The 15,664-nt window shown below is 34.0% G+C and overlaps 1 protein-coding gene across 2 annotated transcripts; it reads left to right on the top strand.

Moving 5' to 3' along the window:
- The first annotated feature begins 4,842 nt into the window (after window positions 1-4,842).
- LOC149170844 (uncharacterized) lies at window positions 4,843-8,080 on the top strand. Of its 2 annotated transcripts, none has more exons than XM_089424011.1 (3): window positions 4,843-5,367; window positions 6,199-6,261; window positions 7,923-8,080. In XM_089424011.1, exons 1-3 carry the CDS (start codon window positions 5,041-5,043, stop codon window positions 8,040-8,042), a joined length of 510 nt encoding a protein of 169 aa, XP_089280137.1. In that variant the 5' UTR covers window positions 4,843-5,040; the 3' UTR covers window positions 8,043-8,080. The 2 variants fall into 2 exon arrangements, with proteins under 2 accessions (XP_089280137.1, XP_089280138.1); XM_089424012.1 differs by lacking the exon at window positions 7,923-8,080 and adding an exon at window positions 6,603-7,183.
- Window positions 8,081-15,664: the final 7,584 nt, after the last annotated feature.

Raw genomic sequence — 15,664 nt, 5'->3', positions numbered from 1 at the left:
CACAACTCCATTTTTTTCATAGTGGGTCTAATCCAGACCTTCACAGTAAACGAGTTTCATGAGGACATGCATATAAGCTAATTCGAGGGAGATGTTGGTCAGTAGATTTGCCTATTTTTATCCACTTCACCTTACCCATTTCATAGCTTTTTACGAGGTTGTTAATTCATGTCTCAAACTATGAAGGTACGATAAATTGGCATGTCTTTTTGAATACTAATTAATGAAACATAGTACTAAGAGGAATGTTGCCTATGTGACTTGCTAACTAAAGCTTTCTTGCAGAATCAAGATAATGATGACCAACAGGCTACAAATCAGCACACGACTGTTGATGAGAGGGAATCGCTATTCTAGGATAGATATTATTGTTATCGTTTGCATGTTGTTTCTTCCTTAATGATTGTTGTATATTTGCGGGCAAACAAAGTTGCCAAACCTTTGAGTTTGTTAGTATTGTTTTTGTAACAACGAAACGTATAAATAATTGCTAAGGAGGCTGAAATGCAGACAATTGATCCGAGAAGTGTAACAACAAAATTTACTATATTTTCTTTTGACTAGTGCAATTCTTATTTTCCTGAGTACCAAATAATGTTTGGTCTTTTGACATAGCCCTAATCAGAGAGTCGGGCCCACTCTCCTGATCAAGTGTTGTTAGATTATTTGTGTGTATAGATTTATGTTGGTTGTGTTCACTTGGCTTATTTTTTTAATGATTTATTCATCGCATTACTCAGAATTTAGGTTGTTGTTACTTTGATTTGTTATTATTGTTATTTACTTACTGTTACTATTATTCAATTATTATGGTTAATTGACTGCTCAATACTGGGTAGGGAACATGTGGCATGTATAGACTTTGCACGGTAGCCTTGAAAAAATTAATGAGCCCCGAGTTGATAATTAATGTGGTGAAGGGTGAATTCCATAATTCATATTTGAACACCAACACCAAGTTGCTGAGGCCTCCAAGCCGAAGGCTTTGAAGCCTAAGCTCTCTAACATTAATGAGGTCGAGAGTACATATGGTAAGCTATTTACTATAATATTACCTCACAATATTGTCACTTCGTCTACCTACTAGAAAATTGACATAGGGTTTAATGATCTTCATCTACATAATCTTAACTTCCAAGAAATTTCTCTATATAATTGCTAATCCATATAAAATTCAAGACAATTCATGGGTCTACTCTATGAGGGAACTCAATGGCTTGGACAAGAACAGATAAAATTCAAAAAAGGATGAGAAATGTTAACTTAACCATCAAAAGAAGGATGGCAAATGATAGCTTAACGATCAATCTTAGCATCCACACTATGACTCAGGTATGATCTTGCATTCAATTCGCTTGGAATGCCACCTGGCTTGCAATACAATATGGTGATCAGTAGCTATAACGATAACTTCGATCACTAGACCAATACAAGTGCTTAGTTCATGACATTGAACATGATTGTGAGGTAAAGGTTTAACAAAATTAAAGTACCCAATTCAAAAATGAGCCAAATATTACAATAACATGCTCACAACTTTAATGTGAAAATCATATTAATTGAAATAACATGCTCACAACTTTAATGTGAAAATCATATTAATTGCTATAACATGCTCACAACTTTAATGTGAAAAATCATATTAATTGCAATAATTCCATTCACCACGACTTTTACCCTCGGCCCCCATTTAAGAAAATTTGGTCATCCATGAGCTCTTTGACCCTTACGCCAAGCACTAAAGGAGGGCTAAGAAATTGTAATTTAGCATATTGCAAAGGATAACATATTTAATAAATAAGCAGTAATAGACATCTGACATCCCAAAAGAAATCATTTGTCCTGGTGAATCTTAGAATGAAGTATGTTTATAATTATAATTAGGAGATGTAAAGTATCTCATTAGGTTCTTTAAGAACTTAATAATTTAGTGATCAGATTGTAAAACAATTACATCTAAGAGAACCTTACCAACATGTTTTCTCCACACATCATGTATTATTTGGATTAAATTATTACTGCAATGTGGCATGTAATCTTATATATTCTATGCAAACAATATTTTTATCTTTTATTTTTTTAATTAATTTTTAATTATTATAGCTTGGTTTGCAGTAGTATTGTTTCCTCTGTCTAATGGTTTTGTTCCATGGTAACTGCAGTTTATGATGTAACTAATCCAGCTCAATGTCCATGGATAATGCCTTTGGAACTAATCCAGCTTAAGTCCATGTCCATGTTCGTTGCCTACCCTTGCATGAAATTCTGACCTCGGAGAATGAAGCTGTTGCTTAGCTTGTTGAAGTGTTTCGCCTAAACGATGAGCTGCTTTCACATTTATACAACAAACAATCTTTTCCCAACTCTAGAACTGAAGAGGCCACTGTATGTCCAGCTCCCTGAAACCATTTAGCTTGCCAAAATGGGCTAAATGGAATTCTGCCAGATTAAATGGGTCTAGATAAGACAATGCAAATTACTGATATTTTTGCCTATTTTCTTTTTCCTTGCCCTGTGACTATTCTTATAAATGTATTGTCATACATTGGCAAAGTCACTACCTCTTGTTCTATTGGAAAGTACTTGATTCTACTCAACCATTCCTGTTTGATATTCATTTTATGTTAACCAACTCTATATTAGGGAAGCATTCTTGAAATTACGTAGAAAGTATTTTATCTTTGTCCTGTTTGATATTCATTTTATGTTAACCAACTCTATATTAGGGAAGCATTCTTGAAATTACGTAGAAAGTATTTTATCTTTGCCTTTATGGATTTCTGGTAAAGCTGTAATTCATTTTCTAATTTAAATAATAAAGAGAATCGAAGAGATTAGAGGAAAAATGTGTGAAGTATTTTATCTTTACGCTCATAAAATTATGGATTTCTGGTAAGCTATAATTCATTTTGCAATTTAAATAATCAAGAGAATCGAAGAGATTAGTACAAAAAAGTATGAAGCCCACAGATGAGGAAAATGGTAGTACTCCATTATTATTGATTTGTCTTATTGGAATAATGAACAAGTTACTTTTTTTTTTTTCCAAGCAAATTATTTTCAGAAGAGCAATGCGATATATCTCTAATCCTTATGTGTTATAGAAGCTCCTCTCAAAATATCTTAACATGAAATGAAAATGATCACATATTCCACAGCGATCTAAGGATTAAATGATCTTTTAATTGGAAAGAACCTTTTAAAGGATTCAAACTCAAATTTCAAATATATATGATAAATGTCATTTTCTGAAATGGATTCAATATATGTGTGCTCGGCGCATATGTGTCTGTCAAATCCTTGAATAGGCATACTAGGAGTGAAAATAATGCGGATTATAGAAAATGTCACAACCAAATATTATAATATTTGGTTAAAATAGATAGTCATTTTACGTGGAAAAATATATTAACAAGGATTATTAATAATAAAATTTTGAGAAATAGAAATGAAATTATAAATATTTTTGAATATCACATAAACCAGGTTATATGTCTTAAGTTTATATGGTCTTTAGACAATGCCATCCGCCCTATCCTGGTTAAAAGCCTCTACTCTGCTCTCTCCCCTCCTATCCTGGTTAAAAGCCTCTACTCTGCTCTCTCCCCTCCTGCCCCGCTCCCCTCCCCTCCTTTCCCTGCCTGTTTCTGGAAAGCTCACTGCCCTCTTAAATCCATTCTCTTCTCTTGGCTTCTTTTTTCGAATAAGAACCTCTCCTGGGAAGTCCTCCAAAAAAAAGGATGGCAGGGTCCAAGTGTTTGTCGTTTTTGCACAGATGCGGCAGAAACAAATCATCATATGTTTTTTGACTGCCCCGCCTCCTCCTCTATCTGGTATGATCTCTCTCTTACATATGGTTTTCCTCTTCGATCCTTTGCCACAGTTCAGGAGGCTTTTGAATGGTGGAGCGCTCAATGCCCCGTCCGACATGCTCTTCTCATTCTTACATGTTGGAATCTATGGAAATGGCGAAATCGAAACATCTTTCAGGGCTGCTCTCTGCCTCTAAACTCTGTTTTGTCTCAAATAGCAGCGCTCATGCCTACACAGGACTAGTTCGTTGCTCCCGCGGCACTAATCTTTCTGTGCTCTTCTTGATGGGCTTTCCATCTCATTCTCAAAGAATGGTTCTTCCTGGTTCGCCGTTCCAGCGGCTACAGATTCTTCTGCTGTCCCTTCTGGACACACCTGGCAACTTTCCTTCATGTATTCCTTACTGATACGCGGCTATCTTGGTTTTCTGTTTGCGGCTTTTTCGCCTCTAAACTTTTCAGATCATGTCTCTTTTTGTCTCTTTATAATTCCTGTACATGTATTGCAGTCATCACCGCGGCCTCCTTCTGGCCTCTCCTCCATCTATGGCTATTTTTGGGCTCTTTGGTTTGTGGCTCTCCAGAGCTTGCCACTTTATGCCTTTTTGCAGTCCCTGTACTGGACATGCGGCTATGGTTGATGCCCCATGCCTTCATGTATTTCTGATCATTATATTTTCTCAATATAACATATATCGCTTTTTTCTTCTCAAAAAAAAAAATATAAAAATACATACATCTTATTTTGTAAATATGATGTAATGTAACAATAATCACACAAATTATATTTTTAATATGTAGATTAATTTTTCAATTTAAATATATATTTACGCCGTAAGGCGTTCCCTCTGAGAAAGACATCCCTAAAATGTGATTACGCCGTAAGGCGTTCCCTCTGAGAAAGACATCCCTAAAATGTGAAGTGTGCGATTCTGAGCCATTGATTTTATGTGTTAGACGATTGGGGTGTTTTCTGCCGTTGATTTAATCTATTTTTCATACAAAAATATTATTTTTTCCACCCGAGAGGGAGGATCTGGCAATCGGCCATGAAATGACAGGCCATGAGACTCTTCGCAGTAAACTCTCAGAAACGTGTCTTCGCAGTGATGAAACGTGTCTTTCTTCTTGGTTTCGTGTCTTTCTTCTTGTGAGCGATCTCACTGCTCCGAATTTTTAGTAAACTAGTTTTCACGGTCCGTCCCATACATCTTTCCTCAGTGTAGGAATGGTCATGGCTTCTGTTTGCACTCTTCCTATTGCATTTTTATCCTCCAACACGAGTAAAGGGCCACATCCATGGCTACCAAACTACACAAACTTTGCAAAGGGAAGAATATCAGGGAGGCATCGGGGTTTGAAAATGGTGGTCCTTGCAGCGAGCAGTGGAGGTGGCTGCTGTGGGGGCAGCAGTAGCAGCAGCAGCGGTGGAGGAAGCTGCAGCAGCCATGGAAATTCTTCAGCTCCCGATCTTTCCAAAATTGGAAAAGAGTTTGAAACCATGGTTGCCAGAGCCACTTTGAGTGAACGCGAGAAGGAATATAATACCGTAGAGGTAGGTTTCTAAGAGCGTGAAGAGGTTCACAGAGTGAGTTTTGGTAGTTTGTAATTGAATCTCGGGACTGTTGCTTGTTATCTTATTTTAATTCAAGTTGCTTATTGCATTTATGGGTCTGTAATCAATCATTGGACTAGATGCCCATTGTCGTACTTTGATTCTACTGGTCACTGCATTCGGGTGTCTGTAATTGAATCCTTGGACTAAATGCACATTTATTTTCCAGTCGAGTGGTGATTGTATTCATGGGTCTGGCTTTGATTCTTTGGAGTGGATGGCCATCATCTTATCTTGATTCAAACTGGCGATCTGCGGCCCAATAATAGAAACATTATAGTAGATGTTTATTGTCTTATGTTGAATCCAGCTAGTGATTGAATCTGTGGGTGTACCGTCTGCGATTGAATCATTGGATAAGATGGCCACGACCTTATCTCGATTCAATCTGGTGATTGCATCTGTGAATCTGTGACTGAATCATTGGACTAGATGCTGATTTTCTTATTTTGATTCAAGCTGGTCAGTACATCTATGGGTATGCAATTTCATCATCGGATTGGATATCCATTATCTTATTTTCATTCAATCTGGTGATTGCATCTATGGCCCTGCAACTGAATCATTGGATTAGATGCCTATTATCTTTTTTTTTTCAGAGAAAGATGCCTATTATCTTATTTTCATTCAATTTAGAGATTACAGAATGAGTTTACCTTTTCAGAACTTTCTGTAATTGGTTCATTAGATTGGTTGCCCATATATATATATGCATACATTGGTTGCCTATGCCTTTCAGTTGACCGTTTGTTTGGTTGCTCTAATATCCAGATGAAGGGGAACATTACTCGGGATGACTTTAAAGAAGTTATGAACGTTGGGCCTTCAAGATTTGTAAGTGTTGTAAGATTTTTTCTGAATCGTGACATATATGTAATGAACCCTATTTTGTTTGTAACTCCTAAATTTGTGGAACTCACAACAGACATGGTCTACAAAGAAATATCAACTCGTATTTTCCATTTGGGTGTTAGTCTGTGGCGTATTGCTCATGTTTAAGGGCATTGAAATATAGTTGTGTCAGCGAGAGGTCGAGGGAAGAATGATGACTGTGTACCTTGATATTTCATTTGCAGGATAGTGTAGCTGTGTTTGTGTGTGCAATCTGTATATTGTTTAGTATTTGCAAACTGGTGTTGTAAGTTGAATAGACTATTTCCCTGGTTTTTCTTAAGGAACCGGCACAGACCTCTCAAGCCATGGTGACAATCTGGGTGCCTAATAAGCATGGAATTACATTTCAGCCCTGAACTTTGCCATCTCAAAATCAAAATCAAATCCACAAGGCATCCTTGGAATACTCTTGGGGCAGGAATTGTGGCTGTCTTTTAACTCAAGACCGGGGAAGTTGAGCTTTCCATTCAAGATTCCCTGTTGGATTTCTTTACCGGGAACCCTCTTCATAATGAAAAGAGAGTAAAGGTGAAAATCGGATTAACCAACTGGATGATCTTGATCAAATGTATACATGAGGTAGATTCCAGTCCTGATCCGTGACTGCTTGATATAGAAGTACTTGAATATTTTTGCTGTAAATGTCCCAGATAAAGGTTATAACCTATCCTTCTCCCTTAGTAATGAAGGTAAGATTATCCAAACCCACCTAATGAAAGGGTTGATCAGGACCTTCCCTGAGCGGAGTAGGTTGGCCCTGGTGATGCAAGGCAAGTTATTTGGAAGTGGTCTGTCTCAAACAGAGCATGCCTTCTGTCTTTTAAATTTGTTTGTTACTTTTTCATTGCCATGACTACTGGATTCTGAGAGGGGTTGCCATTTTCTTTGAAGTAAATATTTGAAGCCAAGAGGGCAATTAGATTAAAAAGCCCCTTTAATTTAAGACAACTATACTTCTAATGATTATTGGTAAGATGCAATAATTGACTTGATATGATACAAGAATGTCTCATGCATTGAAAATTGTGTTAATTTAATTTTTGGAATTAGTTTTTCATGTTCGATACAATTTACTTATTTTAATAAGAAATTGTTGCTTCAGTTTTATGTATGTGACCTATTGTAATTTATAATTTACTCAGAAACTTAGTGGAGTCTTGGAAAGGCAAGGTAGATTCAATTCATGTGAACATTCTGTTGAAATCAACCTCCATCGAAGGAAGAGGATTGATGACATAAATGAAAGATGTTTGACCACTGAAAGCAAAATGTGTAATTTTCAAAATCAGAATCAGTAGACACCTTTTTGAACACTGTAACCCTTCTAATTTGCAGACTAAATCTTAAATTGCTCCCACATGTCTCATTTTTGGCCATGTTTAAGAAATTCTCTGAGCAATATCATCTAGTTTTATAGTCCTCTAATTATGCTAATTGAGTAGAGTTGTATTGTTCATTTTCCATTCAATTTGCATGCCATGTTTTTCTGTAGCTTTTGCAATCTTATTTGTTATATGTTTCATGTTATTTTATCTTTTCCTCTACCTCTTTATATTTTTTACTGATCTCATTATCAAGCTCATCCACAACTTGATTTGCAGCGTTCATGGAAAATGGGAAATTTCTATTGGCTCCAAGGAGGTTCAGGCATCCAACTAGTACTGAATACACAATCTCTCTTGACGCTGATGATCTGTCCCAAGGAACCAATGCTTATGTAGGAAAACTGAGGTATGTTACTATTGCAGTGATTGATATCCATATTAGGGTTTTGCTATTCAGTCATGCCTGCAATAGTACTTAAAATGGGATGATTTTTGTGACAGAAATTACCTTCAAGTTCGTCATGTTAGGATTTTTTAAATAAATTATTATTTCTTATTGAGGTCAATTGTGTATCCTAAGGGTCAACATTTCTTCAGTAACTTTTATCATCTAGAGCTCTCTTTAAGATAAGAGAATTTTACAAATGTCCAAAAATTGACCAAAAAGATAGGTCAATGGGTGATCAATTGTGTATAGTAAGGATCAATATTTCCTTAGTAGTGTTTACCATCAATCTAGAACTCTCTTTAAGATGAGATAAGATAATTTTATTGTCTAGCATATGATCAGAAAGATAGTTCAATGGGATTAGGAAGTAAAACAATGATACTAAGTTTTAGGAACATCCTAGTGTAATAAAAGAAATACATGAAATAAAAGTAATACATCAAGGAAAGAAAGAAAATAAAGTGTAAGTATTAGATGTGAGATGAGGAGGTAGAGAGCAAGGAGGAATAAGTATTTGTTGCCACATGTTGGTACCTAAGTAGGTACTAATGCATTATTTGAAGATGTTGTTTGGAGAGAACCCAGGGTTGAGAGGCCTTGGACAGGTGACTTGGGAGGAGCATGGGAGCTATAAGTAGAGACTCCCAATACTTGAGTCTGAAGGAAAGAGCCTCATGATATAGGGTTAGCATAGATTAGAATACCAATTTGGTCCATGACGAGAATAGGTTCTCCTAAAACCTCATGGGAATGACTTCACTGGCCCTAGAGGGAGAAGTTATACCTGGTCTCGACTCTCACCTCATCGTGTATGATATGTGTAAACAACCAGACGCCAGTGATTAGGATATTAGATGAAAGTGGAAATGGATGCTCTTCACTTGCAAAATGGGCAAAAATATCTGCCCTAGATCTCATGCTAGATGGTTCCCCGAAGATGAAATTTTCCTTACCATTTGTAGATGGCACAGCTCACATATCCTCTCCTCTTGTTGAATACAGTGCCCAAAACATCCGACACTGATGGACTCACAAGGTTAATATGTGGTCTGTTGATTACTTGGAGCTCATTCAGTGGATTCCAGTAGATCAGCAGTGCATTTTTCTTGGCAGTAAACATCTTGATGACCTTCGTATATTGAAACTGCAATATATGGGAGGACACTACTCTCTTTTTGTTACTGCCCTTGCATGGAGCAGTGGGCATTGGAGTGCCTTCATCTTCAAAGGCTTTTCATTCAAGGATGTGATCCATCTAATTGTGACGATCAATATGTTCCATTATGATAGTAGTATACGATTCCGATCGTATAGAATTCCAATCATACAGCGTTTGGATCATAAACATTATATTTTTCCAAGGTAAATTCCGAAACTAACAATGGAATTTGAACTCTTATGGTGGAATTAATGGTCTACGGTTTTAAGCATGTGACCATAAGCATTGCCCAGACATGAAAAGGGTAAGGGAATAGCTACAGAAAAGAAATTTTCATGAAATGAACTGAAGAAGTCGTATCATCAAATAATTTTTTAATGATACTAGAGTTCTTTAAAAAAATCCCATTTGAAAATAACATTTAGGAAGAGATTCTGTACTTAAGGCAACAAATTTGAATACTCCAAACCAATTACTTCCTATAGTTTGGACTGACCACATGTACAAGCAAGTTTGAAGATGAAAAGTAATATGGCAATGTTGTTGTTGTAATGTTGTCAGGTCACACAACCAGTTCCTCTATGAAGAAATTCATGAAGTATATCCGCCATTCCCATGGTGTGGATTTCATATGCTTGAATTTCCCTCCTTTAGGGTCTGCAACAGTCCATGCAGAGGTTTTCTTATGTCAATGCAATGCATTCCGATCATATAGAAATCCAATCATACAGCGTTTGGATCATAAACTTTATATTTTTGCAAGGTAAATTATGTCTCTATTGCCTTTTGATTATCCTTAGCAAAGTTAATACTGTTGGAACTGTTTCCTCTCCTCTTGTTGAATACAGTGCCCAAAACATCCGACACTGATGGACTCACAAGGTTAATATGTGGTTTGTTGATTACTTGGAGCTCATTCAGTGGATTCCAGTAGATCAGCAGTGCATTTTTCCTGGCAGTAAACATCTTGATGACCTTCGTATATTGAAACTGCAATATATGGGAGGACACTACTCTCTTTTTGTTACTGCCCTTGCATGGAGCAGTGGGCATTGGAGTGCCTTCATCTTCAAAGGCTTTTCATTCAAGGATGTGATCCATCTAATTGTGACGATCAATATGTTCCATTATGATAGTAGTATACGATTCTGATCGTATAGAATTCCAATCATACAGCGTTTGGATCATAAGCATTATATTTTTCCAAGGTAAATTCCGAAACTAACAATGGAATTTGAACTCTTATGGTGGAATTAATGGTCTACGGTCTTACGCATGTGACCATAAGCATTGCCCAGACATGAAAAGGGTAAGGGAATAGCTACAGAAAAGAAATTTTCATGAAATGAACTGAAGAAGTCGTATCATCAAATAATTTTTTAATGATACTAGAGTTCTTTAAAAAAATCCCATTTGAAAATAACATTTGGGAAGAGATTATGTACTTAAGGCAACAAATTTGAATACTCCAAACCAATTACTTCCTATAGTTTGGATTGACCACATGTACAAGCAAGTTTGAAGATGAAAAGTAATATGGCAATGTTGTTGTTGTAATGTTGTTAGGTCACACAACCAGTTCCTCTATGAAGAAATTCATGAAGTATATCCGCCATTCCCATGGTGTGGATTTCATATGCTTGAATTTCCCTCCTTTAGGGTCTGCAACAGTCCATGCAGAAGTTTTCTTATGTCAATGCAATGCATTCCGATCATATAGAAATCCAATCATACAGCGTTTGGATCATAAACTTTATATTTTTGCAAGGTAAATTATGTCTCTATTGCCTTTTGATTATCCTTAGCAAAGTTAATACTGTTGGAACTGTTTCCACTTTTTCTTTTGATTGGCGTATGAATTTTATTTGGAAATGTTAAAGTCCCCTCCCTAGCCTCGTCTTCCCACCATATGTATCTCATTCTTAGTCTCAAATGGAGAGCCAATCGAACGAATGAAACTCCCAAGCAGTGGTAAGGAATGGCACTGAGCAATAAGACGGTAAGTGCTATCACTGAGTGGTAAGGTGGAGTTATCGTGGGATTCAAACGTTTTTGACTTTTGCTAAATTGCCTTTTGCTTTGACTCGAAATTTGCTTTGACGAGAGGAATCCTTTGAAATAGAGCATCCTGGTAAAGCTGGAAGGGAAAAAAACACTAGGTTTCACAAAGATTCATCCTTAAAATATTAATGTTATTATTGAAATGTAATTATTCAGGGTAGCTGAGACTTCATATAATATAATTTGCAAGTATGCCTGGTCTATCTCCATGTAATTGTGACAATCAATATGTTCCATTATGATAGTAGTATACGATTCCGATCATATAGAATTCCAATCATACAGCTTTTGGATCATAAACTTTATATTTTTTCAAGGTAAATTTCGAAACTAACAATGGAATTTGAACTCTTATGGTGGAATTAATGGTCTAAATATCTTATACTTCTTAAAAAAATATTTTTAATTATTTTAATTTGAATCATGTTTATTTATGTTTCTGAACGAGTTAGGCCGAGTCACACTTTTCTCGTATAATCAGTGCAATTTGAATGGAATGACTAGAGCTTACATATTAGTGAAGCTCACATTTTTGTTATGCTACCCGGTCTTCGTATGTGCTTTTTATCATTTCGATTTGTAAAGATTATGAAGTCATTAATCACTTTTGCAATAGCATGATTTCTCGTGAGTGGCTTCCAATCCATATTAATCATTATGTTTTTTGTTTTTCTAATGACTCTTTCATAATGAAATATGTTTTTTAAAGGTTTAATTACATGAAGTTTTATAAATACCACTTATTTAATAAAAAATACATTTAATTTAACAACACTAATTGTTTACACAAATAGATTTAACTTAAGATTTCTTTTTAATTGACTTGAGATAGTTATCCTTTACTCTTTAAGTTTGAGAAAAAGGTAGGATAATCAAGTTTCACAACCAAAAATATCTTATCCTATTGAACACTAATAAAAGCAATTCCATAGACAGTGCACCTAATATACTATGCTTCAAATTTGGACCTAGAAATTTTTTCATCTTGGCCATCATGGTTGGAGGGCATGGCAACAATTGCCCCGAAGTTACTCCCTTTGTTAACATGTCTACAATATTCTAGGTAGTATGTATCTTTTTCATTTTTTTTTTTATAATGGAAGGCTCATTTACTTACAAGATGAATTGAACTCTCATTGTCACTATACAACCTACCATTTTATTTCTTATTTCCTAACTCCTGCAGAAATTTATTTATTTCCTTTTGTAATTTCTAGTAAAACCACATCCTTATCTTACGATACTATATATTGCATACCATGTCTAAATACTCATATACAAAAAAATATTTGAAACTCAAAAAGATAAAGTCAAGTATTCATATCTCTCAAATACATGAGAATCCACTTTATTGTCTACTAATGCTCTTTACATGGATTGTTCAACTCATGTGAAATATCTTACCTTGTGCACACCTTATAGATCAACATGTAAATGTGTAGAAATTTGGACATGGAGTGTATCTCCTCTTATGTCTTGGACACATCTCCTTATTCAATCTGAAATAGCTTTCCAAACATGTACTAACTAGCATTGCATCCTATGTTTTAAATCTTTCCAATACCTTCTTTATGTACTCACCATTGTAGACAATGTTAATTCAATATTTTTCCTATCTTTTGTTATTCTCATATTCATTGCAAATGATTAGCTAATTGTTTTTTAATCCTACATGTTATGTGCTTGAAAAAACATGGCATCTATATACAATAGCATGATACTATAACTACCATTGTGTACTATGTTAAAATAAAAAAAAGTGGTGAGAGTGACCTTGTTCTATCATAGGCCTATAGAATTTTAAATAACACTATTTGGAGATTATTTTAGAATTTTAAATAACATTATTTGGATATTGTTAACCGCAATAGGGAAATGATTTATGTTCCTTTCCATATAAATATATCTATGTTTTTATATTAGGTTTTAGAGTTTGTTAGGTGTAATGTATTAACAGTAATAAAGAAATGATTTTTCTTCCTATAAATAAGAATGCATATTTTTTCTTGCTTACCTCTATATATATATATATATATAATGGTTAGGGTTTTATATTATTTTTATAGCGCTTTTCTTCCTAAATAAATATTAATACATATTTATCTCTTACTTATCTATATGTACTGCATTTTGGTGTCACTACTCAATATATTCTTTAGTTTTGAGGAAAAATATCAATAGTTGGAGAATTCATTCGAGAATGGAAAATAAAGTAGAACATATAATTTCAACTTCGATAATAATTTGACCATTTTGTTGCAATTTCAACTTAGATAATAATGTGACCATTTTAAAATTGACTTCAAAACATTAATTTTATGATCGTAACCATGTTTACACAGTTTAATTTAAGTTTAATCTGTAGCTTTCTTATTCTTATTACCTGCTTTCAATACGCCAACTTCCATACAAGAATAGTACATGGCCACAATCTTATTTACTAATAATATTATAAATTATAAATTCTTGGGAACAAATATGAAATTGAAAGATTGTGATTTTGATTTTCAGACACATAGATATTATTATGATTAATAGATGATATGTAGAATACTTGAAAAATGGAAAAAAAAAAAAAATATATTATGAAAGTATATTGTCAGAATTGTATTTGTTAGTAATTTTATAAATTTTATGTAAAGAATATAAGATTCAATGATTGTAATTTTGAGAAAATTTTATATTATTATAATTATTAGTAAGTTCTTGAATAATGTAAAAAAATATAATACAATTATAATATCTATATATTAAATTTTGTTATAAATTATTAATTATAATCTCTTATGTTAAATTTTTATATAAATTTCTAAATTTAAGCCTGTGTGACTTGGATTTATTTCTTTTTTATTTTCATACAAATAATTTTACATAAACTATGAAATATATTTCTGTTTGGCATGTGGTTGCGCTAATTGTTTGTATTAATGCTCTATGCTTGCATTCTTAATGGATTATTGATACATAACCACTGGTCAGAACCATCCATAATAGTTGAATGATATATTCATATCTCAATTTGAGACCTCATGGTTGAACAATTGTAGGAAGCAACAATGTAAGATGTTCTACAATATACTTTTGGTTTGCCAATTCAATTTAATTTCATAAATATGTTTCTAAAAGTGTGTGGTGTAGAAACATTGGTAACAATACACACACTTAATTTTGTGGTTTGCTATTTAATATGATCAAACCTTGAGATTCTTGTTCTTATTTCTTGTTGATAGCACTTTCTTATGAATTGTTTTGAGAAAATCGCTAAATTAAAACCTCTTGGTTGATTAGATAAGACATATGGCATACTTCTTAAGCCAATTTTCCCTTGCTAAGTATGAGATGTTCAAGTATCCTCCATCTAAGTCGGTTGCTATTGCAATCTCAATGTGTCATCTATAAGTGTGCACCATGGAACAAATATCTTCAATTTTATGCACGTTACAATGAAGAGCAACTCAGGTAAGTAATTTCATATGGTGATGCATTTCTTTGGAAATAGGGCTTTTGCAACCTATTTTTTTATTTACCTATGTTTGTTTTCAATGTTCATGAAATTTTTGATGGCCAATTTGCACAAAAGTTCACACAACACATTACTAGGTCTTTATACTAAGTTTTCAAGAAGATTAAGTTGTGTAGCGATTAAGCTACCTACCACCATACCTGAGTGATTATAGATTAGATTATATTTTTTTGGGTTTTCCATGTCATTTCGTTGATTATGATTTCTGATGCTTTGTTACATATTTGAGTTTTGATCCTACCTCATTTGAGTAAAATTCAAATTTACACAATGGAGGTAGCTAATTTGTGTAGGTTGAGTCCTAACATAGTGTTTTCTTGAGTGTAATTGAAGTCTAATTATATTTTAATTATTGGGTTTGAAATTTTATAATTGAAGTCAAATTATATTTCAATTATTGGTCCAATTATATTTCAATTATTCAATAAAGAAAAACATAACATATGATAAAAAATACAGGACGCACATAAACAAAATTGCATAAAACTTTTAATTCTTGACTCCAACAAGTTTTGATGCATTTTCAAATATGGAATGACAACCATGATGTTGTTCACAATGTCATATTGCTTTTTTAACCTCTTCCATTAAAATCTAATAGTATTTCTCTATAGAATCTTAAAAAATCATCACTGAAGATCAAATTATGATTAATCCTCAATTCCCCCATATATCAAAAAGCAATGCCATGACTAGGTCGCATATGGAAAAATTACATCCCTGAAGAAAAATATCATATCTTATACAATATTTTGTCTCAAAAAAAAATCAAAACATGTTCACATAAACAACAACTACTCCATAGATAATGGATAATCTCTGCATGA

The sequence above is a fragment of the Pinus tabuliformis genome, chromosome 4_2 (genome assembly GCF_031772625.1).
Source record: "Pinus tabuliformis cultivar Carrire ecotype Pingquan chromosome 4_2, CPIR1, whole genome shotgun sequence".
Classification (NCBI taxonomy): Eukaryota; Viridiplantae; Streptophyta; class Pinopsida; order Pinales; family Pinaceae; genus Pinus; species Pinus tabuliformis.
This window is presented reverse-complemented; position numbering and strand designations above follow the sequence as displayed.